Genomic DNA, 24,546 nt, shown 5'->3' on the forward strand with positions numbered 1-24,546 from the left:
GTACCTTGAGCCGATGGTGGTGATAATGAGGATCTTCAGCCTTCGGGTTGTGGCTGCATACTATCCCTCGGTGTGTTGTTGCCGGCCAGAACCAAGGCGGCAAACTGCCTGAACCCTTCAATCTCAGCACCGTTGGCAGGTCCATTATTACTCTCTAAGGTCTCCCGCAACCGTCTAACTTTTCCCAGCCCTCGGTTGAAACCTTTCTCCTCATTCCAGGGCCCTCTACTCCTACCGCCTCTCCCAGAGAATCCCCCCCGCCCACGTCCCCGGCCACGCCCGTAATTGCTATGTTTCATCTCCACCCACTCTTCTTCGAGAGTTAGTTTGTATATTTCTCGTAGCTGAGATCGGAGAGCGGGGAATTTGGTAAACAAGTCCTTCAGCGCCTGGGACGATTCTAGGTTTTGGAAGTGAAGGGCTGCATTCGGGATGTTGGAAGTTACGAGTGTGTTGTTCGCAGGGTTGGCGTGAGGTTGCAGGACGGGGTTTATTGTACCTTCACAAACGTCGGCAGGCGCAGTTTCATATGTACCGATTTTTTGAGCGTTCTCAAGTAGCCCCGACTTCTCTGACTCGTGGTCCTGTTCAGGAGCGCTAGGGGAACAGTATGACTTGTGGGATTGGGTGCAAGCGAGAGAGCAGCTGCGCATGTGGTTCGGTCTTGTCAGTATTCCTGAAGCTGAAACAAATCCACATATGTCAGGGATGAGGAAACCATAAGTCCTCTTACCTCTGCACATTACATGTGGGACAACGATACTTGGACGGCTCGGTTGAGCAAACAGCGCAGAGCGCCATGAGAAGCTTCTTGAATAAAATTAAATTTCAACGCATTTAGAATAGGAGCGAGATAATGTAAATGGATTAGATGATCCCTCTCCCAAGTTAGCCCGCTACTTCTTCCGACAGCTTCAAGTCCCAGGCTTCATTCTTTGTATGTTGCGATACTAGTTCAACGATGGAGTAAAATGGTGATTATATAATCACCAATTTCCTGAGCTTCAAACCTTCCTCCGCATCTTCAACCACCATCCCACAAGCCACATAAAATTTACCACTCAAAGCTCCAACATGGCATCCCAATTTCCCTCTCAAGCCCGTTCTCTTTACCGATCTATCCTACGGGAACTACCCCAGCGCCCGCTCTCATCACCATCACCCCTCGCAGCCCGAATCCGCATTCACCTCGCCTCGCAGCCGTCGCCAGAAAACAACAACACCAGGCGAAGGCAGATGGCACAGGCACAGATGGACGAAGCGGAGCAAATTATGCAGTATTTGAGGGCTCAAAGACAATACGTCACGTTGCTGGAGCGTTATAACCCAGGCGCCAATATGGATGAGGAGGAGCGGGTGAGGTTGACCGCGAGAAGGGTGGGGATGGAATTACCCATTGAGGCGGAGAGTATTGAGAAGAGCGAATAGGAGTGGACGGAAATGGAACTGATAGAGGGTGGAAGAGAAGCTATGAGGATGGCTATGAGCATTGAGGATTCGTTTAGTCTGTGAAATGAATTTGCTCTCCTGCCGATTCTCATGGATACCTTTTGTTTCCAAGGGGGGAATAGAGAGATTCTGGTCTCGGCGATCCTACTGAGATACAGCAAACGTGATCTCGACGATCGCTATCCTGATTCTGCTCCGCGACGAGCAGTGCGATATCTACCTTCCGCGAACACTTTGCGAATTACACAACCATCTAATAATCGTTTTTTTTTTTTTTTTTTTTTGCCCCGATTGTCAGATACAGGTTGCCAAACGGGCCTTTCTCTTCATAATGTATCCCGAAAACCTCCCACATCCCTCAGGAACGACAATGTTCCACAGTATATCCAATGCTCGTTATATAAATTAATGTGATGTCAAACCTGGACAGCATTCTTTCTTTTGTTTGGAAAAAGCAAAGGCTAAAGTCTTATGTGCGGAAGCTCTTTCCGGTCAGAGACGGGATGGGTCTTTTACCTCACTGCGCCGGATTTGGAAGAGGATGGATTGGCGACCTTTTTTTTTTTTTTTTTTTTGGTTTGGTTATATAGTTGCTCATTTATGACGAGGGTTAGTATGATCATCTTTTCCAAGCTTGGGAGTGATGGGAACTTTTCTTTGGTTGGTGGACTATTGTATTTTTACACGGAGGAATGCCTGTATACTACTAGACTATATATCCAATATTGAATAGAATGCCACTGACTGCAAGGCGCAAACGGATAATGAGTATGTGTATATAAATATAGATTTCTACTTTCCAAAGAAAAATAGAAACAGAGCTGTAAACAAAGCGCTTCGCAAAGAATTATAAATTCAGACACTTGAATACTTGAGCTCCCCTTTCGGTATTTATCACCAATGAAGAAACAAACAATAATCAAGGAATAAAAAATAAAGAAATACACAGACAATGAACGAAGTCACAAGTCATCCTATACAGTTTCAATATTTGAATACAAAGTGCCGATTGCTTGAAATTTATTGTATCCCACAGAACGCCCTTGACAATGCTATGCTCTAGGATAACATACAATATGGAGAGTAGTACAAGGAAATCAAACGAAACCGTCCAGCAAGGACAAATAACAAAGTAAACAATGAAGTGATACAGGGTTGACCTTTTGAAAGGGGCAAATGTGGATACGACTGGGCGTACTGCCACAACATGGGCATATCCAAAATATCATCAGGTAATAATGTTCAATGAGTGTAAAGTTTTTGTTTCAAGAGATTAAACAGGGAGAGTGCGGGGAAATCAGAGAGAGCGGCAGTAAAGCGTAACGAGAAACCAAGTATTGGAGACCTGCTCATTTTTCGCAGCGCCATTCGCCTAACAAAAGGTCCAAGGAAAGAAGTATGAAAATCGTTATGGCAATCGTCATGGCAATTCGTTTGTTCTTGATCATGGAAAGGAAAGAAGAGAGTGGGAATGAAAGAAGAAGGGAAATCGCCATGAATGCGAGGCACGCGGCTCGAACTGAGTTTTGTTCACTCCTCAGTGACTTTCTATAAAGTTTAAATCCGTCCGGGGGGTCGCGACATCCGTCCGCCCTTGTAATTGCTCGCAGCGGAGTTGAAAAATCTCGATATGAAGCCGCCGCCGCCGCTACTGGATCCGCTAGCCGTTTTCATCTTTTTGGCAGGCTGTTGGTAGCCGGACATCGAGCTGAGGGGATGTCGCTGTTGTGGTTTGGGCTTCGGGTGAACTGCATTTATGTTAACGTAGCTGTAGGCCATTGAGGCCGGACTGGCATGAGCTTCTGCTACTAGAACATCGTCACTGGCGTAAGCGAGTTGGCCGATGCTGGCAGGTGTGCCCCGAGAGCTTGGAGCCAAGCTAGACGAGCGAGACGATGAACTGGGCGCCCTGGATTCGCCACGGGACAGTGGAGGCAGATCTTTGATTGATGGAGGTGAGATTGATCGGCCTGATCGGTAAGGTGAAGGGTTTCTCTTTTGGCCAGTGCGATGGCCCTCGAGCATGGACGTGTTAAGCCGAGTCATCAAGTCTTCGCTAGGGTCGGTTGAGAAGTCGTCGCTTTGTTCATCCATATCGAATTCATTAAGTTGAAGCATTTCCTTTTCACCTTCGAGCTGAAGACGCGCGCGGATCGGCGCGAGGAACGGCTCGAGGTATTCCAAGAGATCCTGTTCGGTGACACGAGTTTCCCAATTCAACAAATAGAGCATCTGGCGCTCCATTAAGTTGACCTCGGGCAGAGAGAATCCGAAGTCATTGAAGTCCTTCACAACCGAATAGCGAGCCCAGTGTTTATTCTTCGGGCTTGAATCGTTCAGATTTTTAGCCGCAAGGATTAGGGACGCCAGGAAGATGCGGTGGGCTGTACAGCGCATTCCCTTGGACATGGGAGGAAGCTTAGCGCGTAGACGGCCTAGATATACCAGGGAAGACATCAAGGTCGGAACTTCGACGTGGGATCGGTTCACAATCGAGCAGATAAACTCAGCCAGCGATGGGAGAGGTGATGACTGAGGCACCGACTTCTCCGAGGCATCGAGAGGGGGGGTTGTCGGAGGTGTTAGAGGTTTAGGTTGTGACAAGCTCATCGGGGTAACATGTTCCTCGCATCGGATGACCAGTGCAGCTTGCTGGGCAAGGTATAGAATCATCTCACGGGAGACTGGAAGCGTCACAAACTCATTCAGAGCGGCTTTGTTGTAATAGGTTGCTGGTCGCGCCATTTCTGTTCTGTACGGTGAAGGACTAGATCGTATGTCCTGAGAATGTGGTTTGAGTCAAGTATACACCAGCGTGGTAAAAGCGTCGAACGAAATGTCTATAACGGAGTGATTGCGCAAATAAATAGGGCTCCTTTTCCGGAAACTCTCATAAGAAAGCAGAAATTATTTAAACAAATATTAAAATGTTATTGTGCAATAACTGGGTAGAGCCTGGTTAGATGTGTAAAAGCAAGGGAGTGAATTAATTGCGAAGTAGACAGTATCTTCAAATCCCTGTCCGGCAGAGGATTTCGATCGGAAAAGGAGTTTTCTGGCACCCTCAGTTGATACCGTTGTCGTCTTCTGGACCTGCCTGGGAGCTGCAGCTGTTTGTGGAAGATGGAGAACAATGGTAGACCTAGGTACATGGAAATGTCAGCCACAAACTCAACTATCGGGGCTCTACCCAGGTTCAAACAGGAGGCTCACGCAGAGCTGGTGTACTAACAAGGATTTTCCAACAATTCCTTGCTTGTGCACAAGAAGAACCAAGCTAAAGTTGGGTGAAGCTACTATTGACAAAACGACAAGACACAGCAGGGAGCATGCGGATCGTGTCTCCCCAGAAGGCCAAGTTTTTTTTTCGTCACAGCTTTTTATAGACGAGTAGAAAACAAAAACGGAAATCTAATAAATCAAGAATGATGAAGGATAATAGCCTCTAATTATAATTAAAGCGGAAAAGATAAAAAAAAGAAAAAAACGGCCAACAGAGGAATCAAATGGAACGGGAAAAGGCCGTGAACATGTGGCTAAGTCTTGTGAAAGGATCGGACGGAACTGGACGACATCATTCGAATATATACACGGGCGTGTCGGCTCGATCCGCAGGGATGCGAGGGAAATAACGGAGACGTCCAGATTTAGCAAACCCTAACATGGTACATGCGTTTCGGGGGCGGGCGGCTGGTGAGGGTCGAATGGTCCATAGGGTCAGGTTGACCGAACACAGGAGAGTTGGCGTTTGAGCCAATGTTGGGCATGAAGCGGAGACGACAGACAGCGTTCGAGCTTAGCAAGGACATGACCAACGCAGGAAGCAGCAGAATCCTTGGATGCAACAGTATCCACGGGGGGAAAAGTTAGACGTGTTTGAAGGTCAGAACCGCGAGTCTGGTGAGCGAGTCAAGCTTCTATGCACCCAGACAGCATGACGGGAATCTTGGTAAGAGAGGGGCAAAACCTGACGTCCTATTCGCTGTAAGGTTTGGCAGGAGGCCGAACCAGTTTCAGGCATGCCCCGTTTTGTCTCGAGTTTAGCGCTGGACTCGGGCCTGGGGAACGCTGGGACCTCTGAAGATCACGCTTGAAGCTTGGAGCGCTGGTGCTGGCTCTGACTGCCGAACCCTTGCTACCGAAACCTGGGCGATTCCAGCCGGGACGCCGCTTCCAGAGGATTTCTTGTGGCCATGGTATAACTGTTAGAGCCAATGACCGAGTGTGTTCTCGAAAAGATTCAGGATCATGTAACAAACCGCTGTCTTGTCTCGTCGCGCCCAGCGCCAGTGATTGGCAGGATTGAACGCTACTAATTAACCTCGTATCACTGGCCCAACGATTTATTATAACCCGCGCCCGTTATCTCGAGAACTTTCTCAGATTTGTTGCGGATACAATTCACATTGAACATCGGCTTCTCGACATCGTAAGCTTGTTGTTGCACGGGACCCAACTAGGGCTAGCTTGCCAGAATAGGCGATAAACCCTAATTGACCACCAGACGACTCTCTGCAAAAGAACAATATATATCTGTCTTCATGTCTGTACGTACGGAGTACATCCGCAAACTATGGATTTGTTTCGCGAATTTCCACCGTACTACGTCTATGCATCCGCTCCATCTGCCACATGCAGCAAGAGTGCCTCAATTGATGCGTTGTTTGTCCTCCTTTGGGTGCGTCTGCGAATTCAAAACAGACTCATCATCTGTTTTGGGCATTGGTGGCTCGCTGAAGACTTGCATGGGTTAATTTTAGGCATGCAACTCCGCGAGTAGTCGCCAGCCCCTATTGACTCGACTCCCTGCTCAATAAATGATTCTTTAATTTGCATGATTATATTGTGGATCTTGCTAGCCAGTCAACAACCTCGAACCAGAAGAGTGAGTTGGCATTCGAGGCAGCGAGTTGTGATTACGATGATTATTGAAATTTTCGCGCCTGCCATCGGAATCTTGCGGCTCCCCTCTCCATTGTTTCGAACTTCTGTGTTGTTTTGATTTCTTTCTGATGCCTCACCTATCATTGGCGAAGTTTCTTTGATTGGATATTACAGCTCCAACGCCGCCGCCGCCCTACAACAAGATGCCGACATCCAAGGATTACACGGTGTAAGTCGCGCATTGGTAAGGAGCGTATTTCGGAGTCAGGCACGCACTCGCCGGATTCAGCCCTGTCGTGGCCTGAAATGAACCTTGTCATTTCAGCTTTCTCGTCCAGAGAGTGAGGCATGATTGTCAAAGCTTCCAAAACAATCCGCAATGCCCAATGACGCCTCTGTAAAATCGAAGAGTTTCCATTATGAGCTGCTGAAAACCAACAAAACCAGACAAAAATACTTCAACGCCTTTGGCTCTTTGGCTCCTGTGCTTGATATTGAATATGGCAACACAAACAAACTAACATCGCAAAACCAATACCATGGACCAGGTCTAACAGGGACAATAAGGACTATCCCAGAATTACATCAAACTAGAGGCGCGTGGCTTTTCATAATCGGCACTACGCCCCGTTTTCCAGCGCAAGCGCCCGATCCTCAACCTCCCCTGCGCAGCCGCCACACGATATTTTTGGATTTTGGCGCTGAACGTGGCATGGATTTAGATCCACTCACTGTGAAGAAGCTAGGTTGGGAACCGGATATATAACTCCTCCCCATAATGTTCTATTTTATAATATACATAACTAGATAACTAACTAGAAGGATATGCATTATCCATCCCGCTATTGATGCGTCAATGCGAGGAATAGCCTTGATCCCTGGATGGCGCTTGCAGGTCGAAGAGGTGACCTAAATTTATCTCCAGAGGCTTTACTCGATTGTTATTCTTGTTCCATTATCCTTCTGACATTATTCCATGTCGGCAGCAAAATTCTGGATCCGCGTCCAAAATCTTGTATTCTTGGGCGCTCCTGCTCGTGGATAGAAGTAATCTTGTCACTATTTCATAAGCCAATGCCATGCCATGCACGCCCTGTTCAGAAGATTTAGCTACCTTATGCTCAAATTGTTTGAATGAAACAACCGCTTCATTTCTGAGAATGGAATGTGAGCAGTCACACGTGATGGGGTAAAACTTGAAGCCACCGCCGCACTCTCTTTTTCCAGATGTTCAAGTTCTAACGGGGAGCAATTGTTATTAATTATGTGGCCATTTTGACTATTTTCACCATCCGCATCAACTTTGACAGGCTCCCTTTTCACGGCAATTTGGATCGTGTCCACTTGTCCGTATCCTGCACCCGTTCGCATCCCAGAGTTGAAACTAGAGATGACCGCTCTGATCTCCAGCTTGACTATGTAGAAAGAAGGTCAAAAGTGGTACCAGCGGTGATTTTTCCTTTTCTTTCACACACCTTCTGTGTATATGATTATTTTCCATAATCGCTCAGCCCCCTCGTGAGCCATGCTCTGGGGAAATAGTTCGGGGGCCAGTGCCGACATGACTATTTCAACTTGCTATGGTTCATGTATTCTTTCTGGATCGATCTTTTTGCGAAATTGCTTTGATATACCTCTTGGTGGAGTTGGGTCTCCCTAAAGTCAAAAAGGAATGTTGAGCCCAGGGTTAGTACTCAGAGCCAACGGCGACTTCGTCTTCAGCTTTCAATATATATAACTATATATCAATATAAAACAAAGGGAAAAAAAAAACACTGGAACGGAGCTTATACCCGACTAACAATCCAATCAATCTGATCTATCGCGTATATCTTCTTATCGCGGGCATCATATCTCACCAGCTCTCCTAAACGGATATGGGGCTTGTATACTTTGTCACAAGGCCACCTTCGCAGTGGTGCGGACAAACTCCGTTCGGGAGAACAGCTCTGAATACAAGTACTTGCTCCCAACCCTCTCTTCATCGCCACCTGCCCCTGAGCTCTCCCAATCATGCCACCTCTCTGGAGTTCTGGATGTTATATTCGTTTTCGCTTAATTCCAATGCCGGCTTACTATCAAGCCCCAAAATTCATTAAAAAAAAGCTCCAGGCAAATGGGGCAAAATCAAACTCTCGCCGTCTACCTCGCCTAATCTCTGCAGCACTGTGCCACTCGTCTGGATTCCGCAGACACGGCATTCGAGGACTTAGTATGCTTAAAAGTCTGAGCTGGGACATACGATACTGTGCTATTTCCCAGAGTTTTTCCCAGGGTTACAACCGTTTCTTCCCCGGCTACCTTGCGCGCACACTCATATATTCGAGACTTCTCAAGCATGCTTCGCGACAGCTCGCTGGTCTTAGACCAGGCCAGCGATTTCAGACAATGCCGACATGACGTTACAACCAGTGAAAACTTTGCAGTCGATGATGGGCTCAGTTTCGCAATAATAGAATTCAAGTTTGACCGAATTAATATCATCCTCGTGCAGCATATGCCCGTGGCAGTATCAGCATCCACGTCGGTCACGTTGGGCTCGTCTAGATGGGTAATGGTCAATATCCTGAGACATGATGCACCATCCGACAACAGAAGTACTAACCTAGGTTCTCGGTTAGGTCCTCTTGATGGCCGTTCTCAGATTCTCTGTCTAGATCATCATCTTCGTTTGGGCCCATTTCTTGGCCACATGACTTCTCGGCAGTATTCGGAGGCGTTGACGAGGGAGGCATGGGTTGCCTTACCAAGCCTGCGTTTTCGACTAGCTTGCGAGCTAGCCAGAGGAAGGGTTCCTTAATGTTGAAATCACGCTTTACAGATATATCGTAATACTGAAGGCCCGCCTCGAGACCCGAGGTGATGTCGCTGTATCGCACCTTACGCCCCTTTCACGTCAACTTTGTTACTACACAATACAATCGGGATCTCATCGCCAGCCGCTTTCCTCAACTCTCCTAGTCTAGCATGAGTTCAAGGTCGCTCAAGGACAGGTCAGGGGTTAAACTCTGACGAGATAAAGCAGGAAGGGCAAGAAAGGAGAATGCTAACACATACCATACCAGGTAAGAACACTTTTATATGTAGTTCGACTTGTAACATCAAACATAATGATGCCTGCATCGCTGTTCATATAATATCCATCAGAAAGGCCTCTGTATTATTGTTTCCCACCACAATCCCATACATCAAACACAATGGGACCAGGTCTCTGAAATATTTTAGCATTTGCTTTCTTTCAGGGTTGGAGAATTCACTGACTGTCATAAGACGTAGTGGATGGACCTCTACTCCAAGAGTTGGAATGCTTTTCTCGTCAAACTCGCCACAAAGATGCCTCTTCACGAAAGTTGTCTGTATTTGCATGCTTAGTAGAGTGGAATCAAACAGTGGATCTGATAGATGATGTGCCTTACTTTCCCTACACCTCCATCTCCAACCACTACCACCTTGAATGTACGAACGGGGAACTCCATGTTAGCAGGGAACCATAGACATTGATAGTAAAAACGTTTGATTGAAAGTGAGCTCCTTGTCTTTTGTCCTGTTCAATTGGAAGGGCAGAGTGGACGCTCAGGAACAATAAAAGATCATCAGCAAGGCGGTAAAAGCAGGATGCGAGGGAAGCTGTCGTCGTACAAGAATAGAACAGCACACTCTCGGAGACCACGCCCAAGCATGGGTTTATGCATATGAGAAACCAACGTCCAGGGTTGAAGTACGTTCTGGGAGGGATACATCCAATCATCCCTCTAGCGGGGCTTCATACGTCCAGTAGCGGGGGACTGAGCGCGCAAGGCAGAGGTTGTAATGCAACACCAGCGCTAAAAACCGAATGGGGGCGGTTAGCTGTTTTACTCCCTACCATTAACTTCAACGTATACTGAGGTATTAGTCTACCGGCACAGTGTGAAAAGAGACGAAATTCTGTATAACGTGATCTCACTTCTGCACAGAGAGAGAGAGGGCTGCGCACTCTCCAGTGCCGAAGATAGAATCAAAGAAAAAAGAATGAGAAAGCAAGGAGACGTGATGTTCAAAGTGGCAATGCTCTTGCCAGAACAGATCTGGCACACATCTCTGATAATTAATAATAGCATATGGTGTAGTGAACTTCGCACTCTACTAACCGGCACGATACTTTGATTCTTTTTGTAGTCTGAGAGGATGAGTTTATCTTCTATAATAGTGATCAAATAGGCCTGGTTGTTCATAGAATCATCAACATAAATACTAGTATAATTTGATTAGTTTTTCACCAAAAATGGTTGAATTTTTAACCTTTTTCTTTCATTTTATCAATGTTTTACTTATAATAGAGATAAGCAGACTCATTGGATTGAATTCAGAGAATAATATCAATGATGATATCAGTAACTAGTATTGAAGGGGGAGTCTGATTAGGGTTGGCTGCAAAGGCCACAATTTGTTGGTGGTGTTTTCTGCTAACTAGCCTTTGGTTAACTATGTGGATGGTGTAGCAAATTCTTCAAATGCATAGCACAATCCACCACAACTTGCTGCTTCTTCATCTGCTATGATATATTGAAAACTATACCTCTTCACAGTAGAATCGCTTCTGCCTCCATGATGGCCTCGTCGGCAGGCGCTCCCCAATCTCCCGCAATCCCACACCACCCGCGAAGCCTTGGTGTTGGTAGTGACCCCTCACAGCCTAGTCCCCAGAAGATATTTAATGAAATCATTCATAAAATACCCACAATCCAGAAATTCACTGAAATCATATATGAGAACATTAGCCCCAGTGATGGTGCTTTGATTTGTCGGTCACTGGAAGCTTCAGAACACGTCGAAAGGCGAAATATCAGGTCTGGCAGCCACCCTTTGAATGAATAGTTAAACATCAGATATTCCTGCTGACATCTGATATGAGCTGATAATTCAGAGTCAACTTTAACGCTTTTACAAGAATACTTCGAATCAGGATAATGCCGACAGAATTACACGATGCCTATCAACGGTGGGCTATTGGCGCGTTAGTAGAATGGACTCAGGATGGTCTAGTGAGTCGTGAGGAGCAGAGGGGCCTGGACGCTGGTGTTGGAATGAGTAAGTTCTTTCCACTTTCTGGTGAATTTGATATGCTAACAATAGATTCCAGCCTTTGATGGATTTACCGGTGTTTATCAAGGCTCTCACAAAGAACCAGATTTTTCCTTTAGAGCTGATACCGACGATTTTCCTTCCATTGTTATAGAATCCGGTTGGTCTGAGTCATTGCCTTATCTGCGGGCAGATAAGGATCTTTGGATGAAGGGAAACAATTTCGTGCAGCTTGTCATCTTGCTAAATTGGCATAAGGTCCCCGGAGGACGAGTAAAGGGGAGTGCGGAAATTTGGAGACGTAATGGGGCTGGAAACCTTGTCGCCACAGAAATGGTCTGTATTCCTCTATTGGGAGAGTCCATGATCCGAAGCTAATGAAAGCTTAGACAATTTTCCCTGTACCAAGTACCCCTGTTCTCAATGAGCACATCGAATTTACCAAGGGTCAGCTCTTCGGAGCAGCAGCAATAGGGCATCCTGATGCGGGTACTGTGCTGAGTCTTCGAATGTCAAGGCTAAGGGAAATCGCTGAGGAGAGGCTTGTTAAGAAGATGGGGTTGATGCCCGCGTAAAAATCGTCCATTCGTGATTTGATGCCCGTTCCAAGAAGGGATTGCGGGGTGGATTTTGTAATATTCCTTATATGAAATGAGTCCCTCTTTTAGTATGATGTAGTAATGAAGCCCACAATCTAGAATTTGACAGCACACGCCGTAAACCCCGCTCTTCATGCTAGCTTGTGTATGTTGTTTTCACACTACACTACAGCCGCAGTGTAGAGGAGGTGGGATGGGTGAGCCACGGCCGCTGTTGGCCGGGCCAAACCGCTACGCCCACAGGTCTAAGTGCTATATAATAACGCTACTTAACTTAACCAGAGTACCTTGAGAATATATAATATAATTATCTACTTCTCAGAATTAATGAGTATATTTGATAGTTGATGTCAAACCACATAATCTGAGTCACGTGGAAATACCAAAATTAGTTAGCGCCCCTGCCTTCCAGGGTTCAATTTGTCTCACGGCTTCCGGGCGAATCTTTACATCCCAACATCACATCACAGCCACCCAGGTATCTATCCCGCTATCGAGAAATCATTATCTTTCAATCAGCGGTCTAGCTATCACAGCCAGCATTTCACGCTATACCGGGCGCCCCGGACTTCTACTACCACACTTAAACTCCTTTCTCCACTCCTTTACCCTTCATTTCTCCCCGAGGAAAGAGAAGCTACGCAAGTAATTATGGCGGGAATCTCAAGTAGTAATCAAAATAACAATCCAAGTCGTCAGCAGATGTTCGAATGGAGCCCGGAAACCAAGGTCCTCGCCAGCTGTTACTCCGTCAACACTCGAAGCGCGACCCTCAACAGTTTCCATTATTGCACTACAGTTGGCACCGGTGAGTTCCATATCTTAAGTTCACCTTCCTCATCCCCTTCCATAGCCGTGAATTGCAATAATGGGCAATTTCTGGCTGACAAAATTTTATTCAACACTCTAGGAGCCCAGTGGTATCCCTGAGGTCCCCACTGGGCATAAATTCCCCCCGATAAGTCCTCCCACAAATGTGTCGGCCACTGCGGCAGCATCAGCAGTGGTGGCCGACCAATTCCGGCCGTCACCAAAAGCACCGGGATGTGATGGGGAGGCAGTGCAAACTATCACGGAAGAGTGTGAGAGGCTCTTCTGCGACACATTGTGGTCAATGTTCCTTGGTGAGAGGCAACTTGCTCCACAACAGTCGCTGGTGATAGGTGCGACTCACAATGACAATAACAACAATAACAAAGGGGTAAACGTATCCGAAATATTGAGGAAAAGGGCGGTTGGGCGAATTCAGAACTTTATTGAAGTAGTGTAGAAGAGCCACTGACTGTTTACGGCACACGATATACAGGGGTTTTGTTGCTGCTGATGGCAACCGAAGAACGCTGTTGTGTTCTTTGACAACCATATCTGTGCTGGGCAAGGGTTGAAATCTGGGTTCGTCCATGACTCCTTTTTCCTCCTGTTGCTTCTATACCTCGTGCTGGTACCAGTGACTAACCAGAATTTCATGGTAGATTGATGGCATTGTTTGAAATTGGCAGTATGACGGATCTCGGCTGCTCAGAAATGGTTGCTTGCGTTGATCGATCGATGGACGCGGTGGAGCTCGATGCTGTAATGCGAAATCTGGGCTGGGTTGGGTTTGAATTGAGTACTTTACGTGATTGGGTGGTGCCTCCTGCGAAGGGCCAATTTATCAGTAACAAATGGCTGTTTATGACAGTTGAAATCTGATGTTATATCGTCCTGGACTGCACCTGTTCTTGCTGTCTGGTTGTCTCTACTAAATTTCATGTCAGATACGAAGTTTCAGTTAGCTACACTATGGGTTAAATCGAACAAGCATGTTTTTTGTTGTCATCCCTATTGTGGACTAGTGCTCCGCACATGCCTCAGGTGCATGCTAATACAACTCAGACGTCCAACAGTTTTTTGATCTTGTTGCTTCTTGCTGGCCTGGGGTCGTGTATAGCACGTGACTTGTTTAGTTGCTTACTCACCCCGCGATTGCTACCTTGGAAACCCAAATCTTGGAGCTTGGGACCGAGTATGGAATCAGCTCTGCTCGATGCTAGGACCGACTAAAGGTTTCCTTGACTCCTAGATGACCAAGGGCAATCCTTCTCGCATGTGGCATGCCCACGGTCAGGCGACAATTCGGATCTGCAAGGTTCTAAGATCACGAGAATACATTCTCATTCACATGATGTCATCATCGATCTTCCCAACATATCTCCTCCCCTCCATCCCATTCCGCAGGCTCCTCTGGAAGACAAATCAAACAACACCAAAAGACACAGCAAATCCTCCTTCTCAAAGCAGCTATCATGGGAATGAGAACGATGGTGATAATGCTGCAGTTATTAAGACCCCTGGCTTCCTGCAGGGTCATAAATCCTACCTCCGCTGCGCTCGCTGCTCAGCAGATCTATGCCTAACTTCCCAGATCATCAGCAAGGGCTTTACGGGCCGGCACGGACGTGCCTATCTCGTAGCTGCGAACCCATCTACAGATGGTACCTCCATAGCCCCGACACCATTGATGCAGCGCTCCTCACTCCCCAATACGGTTACGCAGCAACCAATAACAAGACAGCTCGTCACAGGCACCCATACGGTTAGCGACATCACCTGTCGTTTCTGCGGAAGTCTGCTGGGCTGGAAGTATGTGGCTGCGGAGGAGGAGTTGCAGAAATATAAAGTTGGGAAATTCATTTTGGAGACGAAGAGGATTACTGTATTCTCTTCATGGGAGAATTGTGATGAGGATGGTCGAGGGAATAATTATGCTTATTCCTGCTCACAAAAGCAGTCGGAGGATGACAATGACAATGATGTGGAGTTCGATAGCCAGGATGAGGAGGAATGTGAGGATTTGTTTTCAGGAATGTGGAGCCCCTGGTTGGCGGCGCGGAGGAAGAGGAATCGGGCGGTTGAACGGCACTCGTTTGGTTAGTATGGGAGGGAAATGGTGAAGGAGGGGGGATTCATGGTTTGCATGTGGCATTTCGGGTTTGCTGGAACTTTACTTGTCTACCTTCGAGCGTGTTTTGCATTTGATTCCGTTGGAGTCCCCAAGCCAGTCGAAGCTTTGTCCGTTTTTGTCAAATTCCGGAGTTAACGGAACGATACCCATAATCTTGATGTCAAAATTAATATAATTAAGCGAAGTCCTAGTTTGTTCAATTCTTCGAAATTGTTGCTCATTCCCATTTTGCATGGGAAAATTTACCTATCCCATCCATATTTCCCCCGATGTTAACAGAAAAAGAAAAAAAAAAACTAAATAATACACCTTTGACTCCGCAAAAATTGATAATATCCATCACCCACAAAAAATTGTCGCCAGCAAAAATTTTCGGGTATCGTTATAACCACTTATTTCGAGTTTTCAAAGCCAAGGTGGATGACATGCAGAGATGCGTATCGGAATTTGATTGTACAAGTACAAGGGACCCTCCGGCGTCGTGAAAAGAGAACACACAAAACTTATTACTCGTCTGAACTTCCATGATCCAGTCTAACTCTTTTGCCTGGGCTCGGCTCGTCTGCGGTCCCGGCCTCTGGCTCTAATTGACGCTTTCCGGAGGGCTCTACTTCATCTGAAGTTTCCGCCGTTGTCGGAGTCCGTTTCTTCTTCCTGACTAACAACGAAAGGTCGTTTGCGCCTTTCATGGCCTCCTGTAGCATAGTGGCTTTATCAGTATCTGAAGATTGGCTTAGGACTTGACTCAGGATTCCGTTGAGAGCATTAGAATCTGAGAAACCGTTTTTGCGATCATTTATAGACACTGGAGGTCGACGAAGCTCAATAAGCTGTACAGAGGATAATCGTGTTAGTATGCGTTTTGATGCAATAAGATGCGGCAAAGATGCAATATATGTAACTCACTCGTTGCTCCATATCAGAAACAATTTCCTTAACATCTTCAATATTCGATTTGATTTTGTTGACGGTATCTTCCTCCATGTTATCAAGTTTCTGTAGTTCTTTTGATATCCTTAATTTGCAACTCCGAATCGCGGTCTCCATGTGGTTTGCTGCCTCGTTTCTCTTTTCCTTGTCAACTTTTGTGACCTGCTCGCCGGTAGTACCTTGACCATTCTCCTCCTTTTCAGGAGTTATGGATGAGAACTCTAAAGCCAGGGAGAGCTTGTAATGACACTCCGCAACGCTAGCGTCTTCTAATGGAAACAGCTCCGTTTTCAACTCCAAAGAGGCCCTTAAATCGGTAACAGCATCCTCAAACCTCTCAGCCTCCAAACAAATTTCTGCTTGTAAATCGTATATATCTGCAAGTCGTTCTTTCACACTGCGCTCCTCGTCCTGCTTCTCCGACTCCAGATTTTCCAGTTTCCGGAGTAAGAGTATGCGTGACAAGTCTAACATTTCAAACGCGTTCGCAAATTCATCCTCCTGTTCCTCTTCCTGAGCTCCATCGCCAGCATCACCGTCATTCTCCTCATCAGAACCCGAATCAAAGTCCTCGTCCCCTGTAAACTGGAAAAGTGATGATGATTGTGGTTTTGCACTGTCAGCTATGCTTCTCGTAGCTTTCTCATCGACTGTAGAACCCTCTGCAATCGCACGGGCGATGATTGACTCTTTTGGTTGTCCAATCTCAGATCTCCGTGCAGGATCTCCCGTCATGCTCCTAGGTGGGTTGGATGCTTGACCGGAGACTTTTGAACCGAGGACATCGCTTTTCCTCACGGCAAGATTGTACAGCGATTTCCCGTAAGAGTATAGCAGGTCGGCGTTCTCAACCGACATTTCGCCATTCAGCTCCGCTTGGAGCTCTGTCGCCCGGGAATATAGCTCTGCAGCAGCGTCATAGTCTTTAATGGCATCTTTGGCAGAAGCCCGCTCAATAAGATCTGCCAACTGAGCCTGTTTCGATTCGGGCGGTGGAGTTGTAGTTTGCAATTCGCGTATGAGACTGCTACTGTCTGGTGTCGCTTCCGCCATACTGGACGACCGAATGAGAGATTGGATTCAGAGAGCTGCCCTTCAAATCAGCGACCAAGGGTGAATGGATGATCTGTAGAGTAGTTGGCTTATAGAATAGATAAGTCAATAATGACAGTGAGGATATGTGAAAGTTGAAAAGTTTATCAAAGTTGCCTTCGTTTCTTTGCTCTTTAATGAGTATTTTTATCATCACGTGCAAATGTACCCATGTTACGACACGTCTTAGTCGCGTCTTGCCTCAACTATAACGTTTTTGATAGCGCACGGCATTCAACAAGATCCCAAAGGCCAGGGGAGTATCTCAGTTGTAGCTCATTACTTTTTTGTGGCACGGTGACTCAATGATTAATCCTTATTGCAGGATGCGACGATAGCGGCGAATTTGCAAATCTATCATCGCCATCGGACGTTCCACGGGATGTCAGAACCAGCTTCTACAGCCGCCTCCATTCTCCCCATCCTGTTACCTCCGCCCACGTTACGTCCTCTTGCGTTCAGAGTATTTACTAAAAAACATAGCTTGACTATTACAGCATCTAGTTTACAGTCGCTCGCTACGTTTGTGGGGAAGAACTGCGGCTCAGGATGGCGGGAAGAAGGCCTTGCAGAGCTCGTCCTAGACGAAATCGCGAAAGCATGGAAAAAGCGTGGAGGCGGAGTGATCCTTGAGGATAGCGAAAGTGGCAATGCTTTGCTGAAGTCGATATTACGGGCTATGGAAGCCAATATGAGTGGTGGGAGGGTTATTATTCGCGACCCCGCGAAGGGCGCAAGCGGTTCGACATTGACATTAGGCCACGAAGGCGCAGACAGTGAGCTGAGTCGAACTGGCAACCAAAACGAAAGTGGCCAAAATATTCACGAGGAATCGTTGGAAATAGAAGAAGATAGCTCACTGAACGATACAAGAAGGTGGATTAAAATTATCAGCGCATTCGAACAACATCGCCCGGTCTATAATATAAATAAGAAGAATTTCGACATAATAACTTCGCCTCCTTCCTTATTCCCACCGCCTTATCAGAGAGCCAATATTTTGAGAGATCGATATAATATCATTTACCAGAGGATATTACGCAATGAGGCTTTTCGAATTCCGCTCCAAGGATCGACATCCTCACATTCCAGCACAACTCGTTACTATAAACTGACATCGATTGCTAATCTTCTGGGGAGGACTGGTACGTCGCATCTGCTTCTTGGCCTTCTCTCTATGTCCCCGGCAGGAGACCTTTCCCTAACAGACCCAACCGGAAGCATCGCTCTTGATATTACACATGCCCGCGCTATTCCAGAAGACGGAGCATGGTTCGCGCCGGGAATGATAGTCCTTGTCGACGGGATTTACAGAGAGGAGGGAGTTGTAACCGGATCTACATTGAACGGATCAGGCGGGGTTGGCGGAACAATTGGTGGAACGTTTACTGTTGCCTCGGTTGGTGGACCTCCGTGTGAGCGGCGTGAAACTTCCACTGGTGCAGGCAATCGGGGCGGGGATGATGCCATGACCGTCGAAGGCGGATTTGGCTGGGTTGACTTTCTAGGTGTCGGGAGTGAACGAGGCAGAGGTTATCGGATGCGACAAGTTGAAAAGATATGCCTTGACAAGGGCCCGCACTACGAGTTGCGGGATATAAGAAAGCGAATAGTTGTCATGAGTGAAGTCAATCTAGACGTCCCAAAGACAGAAGGGGCGCTCACACATGTCTTCGAATGTTACGCTTCACTCCCGGAACAACAGTTACCATTAGTCTTCATTTTGATTGGAAATTTCGTCCAACATGCTGTCATTTCCGGCGGAGGGAGTGGGGGTAGTATCGAGTGCAAGGAATATTTCGACATTCTTGCTTCCGTCCTTTCAAACTATCCGCGTCTCTTGCAAAACGCAACTTTTGTATTTGTTCCGGGAGACAATGACCCTTGGGCATCTGCCTACTCTGCTGGCTCGTCTACGACGGTCCCACGAGATGCAATCCCTGAATTATTCACATCCAGACTCAAACGTGCGTTTACGCATGCTAATAATGAACTACCTTCTCGTACCAAACATATACCGGGTCAAGCCATCTGGTCATCCAATCCCACACGTCTCAGCCTTTTCGGGCCCGTGCATGAACTTGTCGTGTTCAGGGATGACATCTCAGAGCGCCTGAGGCGTACCTCGATCGTTTTCAAACCACAGAACCCACAAGACACTTCACACACCTCAAACGAACCCACCGACGCGGGTAATGATATGGTTGTAGAAAGGCTAGATGATGACGAAGCTCGCCCGGCGGAACGAGGTAATGAGGAAGGAGAAGAACTCAAACAACAGCAGCAAATAGAGGATAATCCCCACCAAAACTCAACTACAGCATCCCAAATAAATCTCCATGCATCTCGAAAACTCGTCAAAACAATTCTCGACCAAAGCCACCTCTCCCCCTTTCCCCAACACATTCGGCCAGTTCTATGGGACTATGCGCCCGTCCTACATCTCTACCCATTACCAACTGCTATGATCCTAGCGGACTCTGGCGCAGAACCATTTGCAGTTACGTACGAAGGATGTCACGTTATGAATCCGGGCCGCCTCATACCAGAGGGGAGTAGGAGCCTGGTGAGATGGATTGAATATGATGTAGCGAAACGAAAGGGGAGTGTAAGAGAAGAGCTGTTTTAGGATGATCATGGATCGGGCGTTGTTAAAATTATGTATGGCCTTCCGGTTTGAAGTATTTGGTAGGAGGCCTCTACCGCTAGCATTTTTTGAAGCATTTTTGCATATGAATAATGTTATGTCCTCCCTTTTTTTCTCTCTCTTCTTTATCGCGCATGCATCTTAGATACCCAATGATTTATCCAAGATTCATTTTTGGGGTTCAGAAAAGTATGTTAAGATTTCCGTTCGATAAACTCTCATGTCAAAAGTTTTCATCTTGTCACATATGCGCTTCTGATCATAAAGAAACCGAATTGTCTCGTCTACGAAAGTCGAGATAGAGGTGGAATGTATATAAGTTAAAATATCATATTGAAACCAAGCCACGACATAGCTTTATCCATTATCCATTACTGCCCTCGTAGTCCAAGAAGACACCACTGAGAGTGAAAAATTCTATCTGAGAGTAGTACGTACATAGACAGGCACCAGGTTAGTTACAAGGGGTCACTGGAAGCGCCTAAAATAAAGATCAAAATCGAGAAACGAAGAGTAAAAGGAAATATATAGATATCACTTGAAAATTCTGAGAGATATTTGTGTCCAATGCTGATGGAATAGTTCCTTCATGATGTCCCATCCCCTAAACCTTGGAAAATTTTCAGCGTAAACGCTTTCAATTGATTAGTTGGTCATGATAGATAAAATCCACGTCTCCACCATTGGTCATAGTCCAGGTGGCATTGATGTTCTTCTTTATTTGCGCGCTCTTCGTATCCTGCTTCACTGCTTTCATATGTATTTGTGTTTGCATTTGTGCTCTCGTGGCAATTCCGTTATTGGTTGCTGGGAAGCTTTTTGTCCCTCCCAATTCTCCCTGCCACCCCTGCATACCGACGCACATACCCGCCTGACCGGACGTTGGCCTTACTTTATTATCTGTCACCCCTCTACCAGAGGGATTAGACTGAGGTCCGTTCTGCCCCTGCGATCACAAGCCGACGTCGTCACTGCCACCGCTACTTCCACCAGGGCCAGGGTCAAGGTCAGTACCAGTGCCCCCATTCCGCTTTCCCAGAGGATTCATGCCCAAACGGCCACCTGTTTCCGATGAGATATAATCCGTCAAGACCCCATGCAGGGTGGAGACGAGGTTTCCGATCTTCTCGCAGTCGGCGATAGCACCATTGCCCAGACCCTGCCACCCATCTCCACTGGCACCAAATATCTGCTCCTTCAACTTGAGTTCCACGGCCTCTCGACCGGTTTTGTCTGACATGGTAGTCATGTCCCGTAGAACCCACACGACTCGATCTCTTCGTAGGCCTGCATGGATGCAGAAGCGGTATCGGAGGGAAGGGTAGCGGAGATGGAAGATCTTTGAGCTTCGAGTGGTAATTTGGACTCCGGAATTTCCAGGAAGATTGCTGCGTGAACCGGTAGATATGCGCTCCAGAGCTTGGAGAATTGGTCGCGTGATGACGAGCAACTTTAGGACGGCCTCTAACCCGGCTCCTGCTCTAGCTCCCGGACGCAGGCCATTAAGCGTAGATGTCAATGATTCTTTGATGCGTCGGTGAGGGTTTTGTGGGTGGAAATCAATACTCATGCGTAAAAGCATGAGAGGGGCTTGTCTTGATAACAGTGTGACAGAATCGATGTCAGATTCTATGGATTGTTCGTGATAGTTAAAATTGATAATGGCGCGTGCGCCTTCATCTGCGGCGTATGAAAATTTTATTTTGGAGAGAGAAACGGACAACAGCTTCAGGGACTTTTGCTTTAAGGTGTCGAGGGTAGAAATTACGTGCTCCAGTTGTTGGAGGCGGGCAAGAAGTTGGATAATCATAGGTTTGCCGACGGGGGTGAGAAAGCGCATGGCAAAACCCCGACCATTGGGTTGGAACGTTATAGTGGGATCTAAATGCACGGCTAAGAGAGCTAGATCTTTTATTTCTCTTGAAAGATTCCCGTGCGCTAGGAGTATGGCGCATTGTGAGGATGGATGGATTCCCCTGAACGAGAGACGAACTGTGTCTCTAACTGTGGGGTTCTTGTCGGCTGTAATGGAGGGAGATATTCGTAGTGCAGAAGGAAGAGAGCCGCTGCGGAACCGTATAAAGATACTTGGTACCTGGAGATGCGGGCCAAGAGAGAGGTTCCGTACGGGAGGGAAGTAATGAATTCCATGGACTTCTGAGAGATAACAAGCGTTGACGTGAATGGCGAGCATCCCCGAGAGAGCATAATCTAGTTGGCTGAAGGAGGCGTAGTTTAACCGCTCCGGCAAGCCGCCAAAGCGGCCAGTAACCATGCGAGCCGATTGGGGAGAAAAGGGGCCTTTATCCCTCGATGGCGCACGCAATTCGACTACCCACCAATTATCTCCATCCATGCTGCAGGTATACGCGATACCATAATTGCACTCCCAGGATTTGCGAAAGAACAGAACTGATCGAAGGATGTTCGAGGGGAAAATGCGCCGAAGATCTTCGTTTTTGATATCGCGTGAGTTCACCGTCTCCCAGCCAAGAGCAGTGGCAAGTGACTCAACCTCCTCTATCACAGCTGTCGACCGAATGCGGGAGATACGGAAGAGTATATCGTCAATAATGGGTCTTTCAAAGCTTCGATCAATATCATAGCGGTTGAGCAGCAGAGGGGTAGGGCGGAAGATGATGGCGCCAGAAACCGGTTCAATCATCACTCTAAGGCTTCTGCCCTTTGTAAGCTGAACATTGAGGAAACAGTTGCCTGGCTCATTAATAGATGTTTGCAAGCCAACGGAAAGAGCTCCGCTGGCGTATAGACGCTCTTGCGATAATTTTGTGTATGTAGATTGAAGCAAGAAAGATATATGTAAGGCAGTAACACTGCAAAGGATAGTTTCCATGGAAAGAAGCTCCGGGTCCAATTTGATATCTTTAGACTCCACTTCCTTGTTATCTCTCATCCACCTCAAGCCAAGAAATGGCGATTCAGTAATCGATCCATCATGTGTTTGCTCCTTGCGACGACCGCCTTTTACACCGATTTCGATCCAGCTCTTCGGTCCGGGTCTATTGATCCAATACTGCACGACAAGAGTGCGGTGCAAAACCTCCACACGTAGAGTATCAAGCCAGTGTTCCCGAGCTAGCTCGACAGCCTGGTGAAACAGTATGGTGATTTTGTTCGATAAGATCAAATTATGCAACAAGTTATAGCATCCTGTAAGGCCTGAGTGCATGAGAATGGCATTCACTCTGTTATCCAGCTCATCCAAAAGCCTTCCAGCTGGTTTTGGAGGTGAAGGGGAGAATAAAAATCGAATATCGACGAAGAAAAATTGCGAGGAATGACTCTCTTGCGCAATAGAGAGATCAACCTCAAACTCGGTCGGAACCTTAAAAGTGACTCTACCATCATGGACCACATAATTTGTGAATGCTCTGGGTATCTGGTCGTGCAGTACTAATCTTGTCCGAATCGTCTTATTGATTTTCTTCAGTGTTTTAAGCATCTTTTTTGGCGTTAAAGGTTTTGGTGGAACGAACGAACGCTGAAAAAATGAGGAAATTGAATTTAGTAATCGAGCCGCCGTAAAAAAAGAAAGAAGAAAGAAGAAAAAAGAAAACAAAGATCCAGGAGAGATAGAATTACCTCTTGAATAGCAGCCACCCTCCCAGTTGCTAAAACCTCCAGCGCCATCGCAAGATCAGGGTTCGCTGTCTGCGCCCTGATCAAATCTCTCTTCATCTCACCAATGGACAAAATTGCGCCATTATAGAAATCGTACCGCATGCGAATAAAAGCTTGAATGTCTATGAGTCTGCTAACATCGGCTGCCCGTCGACTCCATTGAGAAAGAACAAGAATCTTGATGAAATCAGCCCGCTTCGCCTGGGCAAATTCGAGGATACGAAGTTTCTTTTGTGCATTTTCCGCGGAGGATGGACTGAGGGTGTATTTGCCGTTGGTTGTGGTTACGGGGCCAGCAGTAGCATGAGTCGCGGTTGATTGCGGATTCGCCAACTCTGTTATTAGATCAGTTAGGTCATTCCAGCATTGTTGAGTGGCCCTGTTGATGAGATGACCCAGAGGGAAAAACCCCTGGGTGATATGCACCAGTTCTGGCGGCAGAAAGTCATCAAATTTGGGGTTGGAGGGACAGGCCGCATCTTTCGCATGGGAAGGTCCATTTGAATGGTTTCCGTTATTATATGGTGCGAGGGAGGCGGTGGTTGAGAGCGTATCATCAACATGTTGCCGTTCGATCCCCCGTCCTGGTCCATTCGCGCTGGTACCATCCATGATGATTCCCGGCATCTCTAGACGGGCGACGACAAATCGGCGCGCCCCAGCGGCGGCCCGCCAGCCCCGAGACTCGTATGTATGTATGCGCAAAGAGCAATACGATGACTCGGCAGTAAGAATGCGTCACGAGAAAGCAGATATCTCGGGGAGCAACACTGGGAGGGCCCGATTAGGTGGATGCGCGGCGATTAGCGGGCCAGAAATATGTCCTAACTAAAAACTCGACTGGGGCGATCGAAGAGATACCGAAGAAAAGACACGCGCGAGAGTTGGGGGCCATCTGGCGGTGGTGGATAGTTGGGGTTGGGGTGGAAGATCGATGAGGGAAGGATTATGATAAGTTAGCTGCGGGTTTATCTCAGTAAAACTCAGCCACTCCACTTCGAGCTAACCCGATCCGAACTACTGCCAAGTCCTGCTAACATCTGAGCCAATCAACTGTCAAGGGGCTTACACTAAACCTAAATGGGACATCCTCAGCAAACTCAACCATAATGTTTGAGATAGAATCACTATACAACCTCACTTATATATCATTTCTCTACCACCTTGGAGGATTAATTTTCCAATTTTCTATCAATTGAATTAATTTTTATTCAAAAATACATATATTGTAAGTATGAAGGATCAGATTGAAAACTGCTACTCTGATTTTGAACATAGAAATGATTTGCTAATTT

The 24,546-nt window shown here is 46.9% G+C and overlaps 10 protein-coding genes across 10 annotated transcripts; 5 read left to right on the plus strand and 5 right to left on the minus strand.

The window, feature by feature from the left end:
- Positions 1 to 1,074: 1,074 nt before the first annotated feature.
- Positions 1,075 to 1,428, plus strand: HCAG_03618 (predicted protein; the record flags this gene model as incomplete). Its single annotated transcript, XM_001541470.1, has 1 exon — positions 1,075 to 1,428. The coding sequence occupies one exon, from the start codon at positions 1,075 to 1,077 to the stop codon at positions 1,426 to 1,428; it is 354 nt and encodes a 117-aa protein (XP_001541520.1).
- Positions 1,429 to 3,006: 1,578 nt separating this feature from the next.
- Positions 3,007 to 4,194, minus strand: HCAG_03619 (predicted protein; the record flags this gene model as incomplete). Its single annotated transcript, XM_001541471.1, has 1 exon — positions 3,007 to 4,194. One exon carries the CDS (start codon positions 4,192 to 4,194, stop codon positions 3,007 to 3,009), a length of 1,188 nt encoding a protein of 395 aa, XP_001541521.1.
- A 1,295-nt stretch (positions 4,195 to 5,489) lies between these two features.
- Positions 5,490 to 6,683, minus strand: HCAG_03620 (predicted protein; the record flags this gene model as incomplete). The annotated part of the gene is made up of 5 exons (XM_001541472.1): positions 5,490 to 5,651; positions 5,709 to 5,761; positions 6,153 to 6,304; positions 6,506 to 6,526; positions 6,610 to 6,683. The coding sequence occupies 5 exons, from the start codon at positions 6,681 to 6,683 to the stop codon at positions 5,490 to 5,492; spliced, it is 462 nt and encodes a 153-aa protein (XP_001541522.1).
- Positions 6,684 to 7,397: 714 nt separating this feature from the next.
- HCAG_03621 (GTP-binding nuclear protein GSP1/Ran) lies at positions 7,398 to 10,547 on the minus strand (the record flags this gene model as incomplete). The annotated part of the gene is made up of 10 exons (XM_001541473.1): positions 7,398 to 7,426; positions 7,623 to 7,748; positions 7,968 to 7,989; positions 8,136 to 8,357; positions 8,614 to 8,876; positions 8,939 to 9,201; positions 9,521 to 9,687; positions 9,750 to 9,775; positions 10,103 to 10,157; positions 10,464 to 10,547. 10 exons carry the CDS (start codon positions 10,545 to 10,547, stop codon positions 7,398 to 7,400), a joined length of 1,257 nt encoding a protein of 418 aa, XP_001541523.1.
- A 376-nt stretch (positions 10,548 to 10,923) lies between these two features.
- HCAG_03622 (conserved hypothetical protein) lies at positions 10,924 to 11,972 on the plus strand (the record flags this gene model as incomplete). The annotated part of the gene is made up of 4 exons (XM_001541474.1): positions 10,924 to 11,104; positions 11,335 to 11,403; positions 11,456 to 11,733; positions 11,787 to 11,972. 4 exons carry the CDS (start codon positions 10,924 to 10,926, stop codon positions 11,970 to 11,972), a joined length of 714 nt encoding a protein of 237 aa, XP_001541524.1.
- A 726-nt stretch (positions 11,973 to 12,698) lies between these two features.
- Positions 12,699 to 13,688, plus strand: HCAG_03623 (predicted protein; the record flags this gene model as incomplete). Its single annotated transcript, XM_001541475.1, has 4 exons — positions 12,699 to 12,794; positions 12,907 to 13,257; positions 13,333 to 13,388; positions 13,469 to 13,688. 4 exons carry the CDS (start codon positions 12,699 to 12,701, stop codon positions 13,686 to 13,688), a joined length of 723 nt encoding a protein of 240 aa, XP_001541525.1.
- A 370-nt stretch (positions 13,689 to 14,058) lies between these two features.
- On the plus strand, positions 14,059 to 14,910 carry HCAG_03624 (conserved hypothetical protein; the record flags this gene model as incomplete). Its single annotated transcript, XM_001541476.1, has 1 exon — positions 14,059 to 14,910. The coding sequence occupies one exon, from the start codon at positions 14,059 to 14,061 to the stop codon at positions 14,908 to 14,910; it is 852 nt and encodes a 283-aa protein (XP_001541526.1).
- Positions 14,911 to 15,446: 536 nt separating this feature from the next.
- Positions 15,447 to 16,923, minus strand: HCAG_03625 (predicted protein; the record flags this gene model as incomplete). The annotated part of the gene is made up of 2 exons (XM_001541477.1): positions 15,447 to 15,770; positions 15,847 to 16,923. 2 exons carry the CDS (start codon positions 16,921 to 16,923, stop codon positions 15,447 to 15,449), a joined length of 1,401 nt encoding a protein of 466 aa, XP_001541527.1.
- A 421-nt stretch (positions 16,924 to 17,344) lies between these two features.
- Positions 17,345 to 19,591, plus strand: HCAG_03626 (predicted protein; the record flags this gene model as incomplete). Its single annotated transcript, XM_001541478.1, has 1 exon — positions 17,345 to 19,591. The coding sequence occupies one exon, from the start codon at positions 17,345 to 17,347 to the stop codon at positions 19,589 to 19,591; it is 2,247 nt and encodes a 748-aa protein (XP_001541528.1).
- Positions 19,592 to 20,561: 970 nt separating this feature from the next.
- HCAG_03627 (predicted protein) lies at positions 20,562 to 23,863 on the minus strand (the record flags this gene model as incomplete). The annotated part of the gene is made up of 2 exons (XM_001541479.1): positions 20,562 to 23,111; positions 23,213 to 23,863. The coding sequence occupies 2 exons, from the start codon at positions 23,861 to 23,863 to the stop codon at positions 20,562 to 20,564; spliced, it is 3,201 nt and encodes a 1,066-aa protein (XP_001541529.1).
- Positions 23,864 to 24,546: the final 683 nt, after the last annotated feature.

This window comes from Histoplasma capsulatum, genomic scaffold, assembly GCF_000149585.1.
Source record: "Histoplasma capsulatum NAm1 scaffold_3 genomic scaffold, whole genome shotgun sequence".
Classification (NCBI taxonomy): domain Eukaryota; kingdom Fungi; phylum Ascomycota; class Eurotiomycetes; order Onygenales; family Ajellomycetaceae; genus Histoplasma; species Histoplasma mississippiense.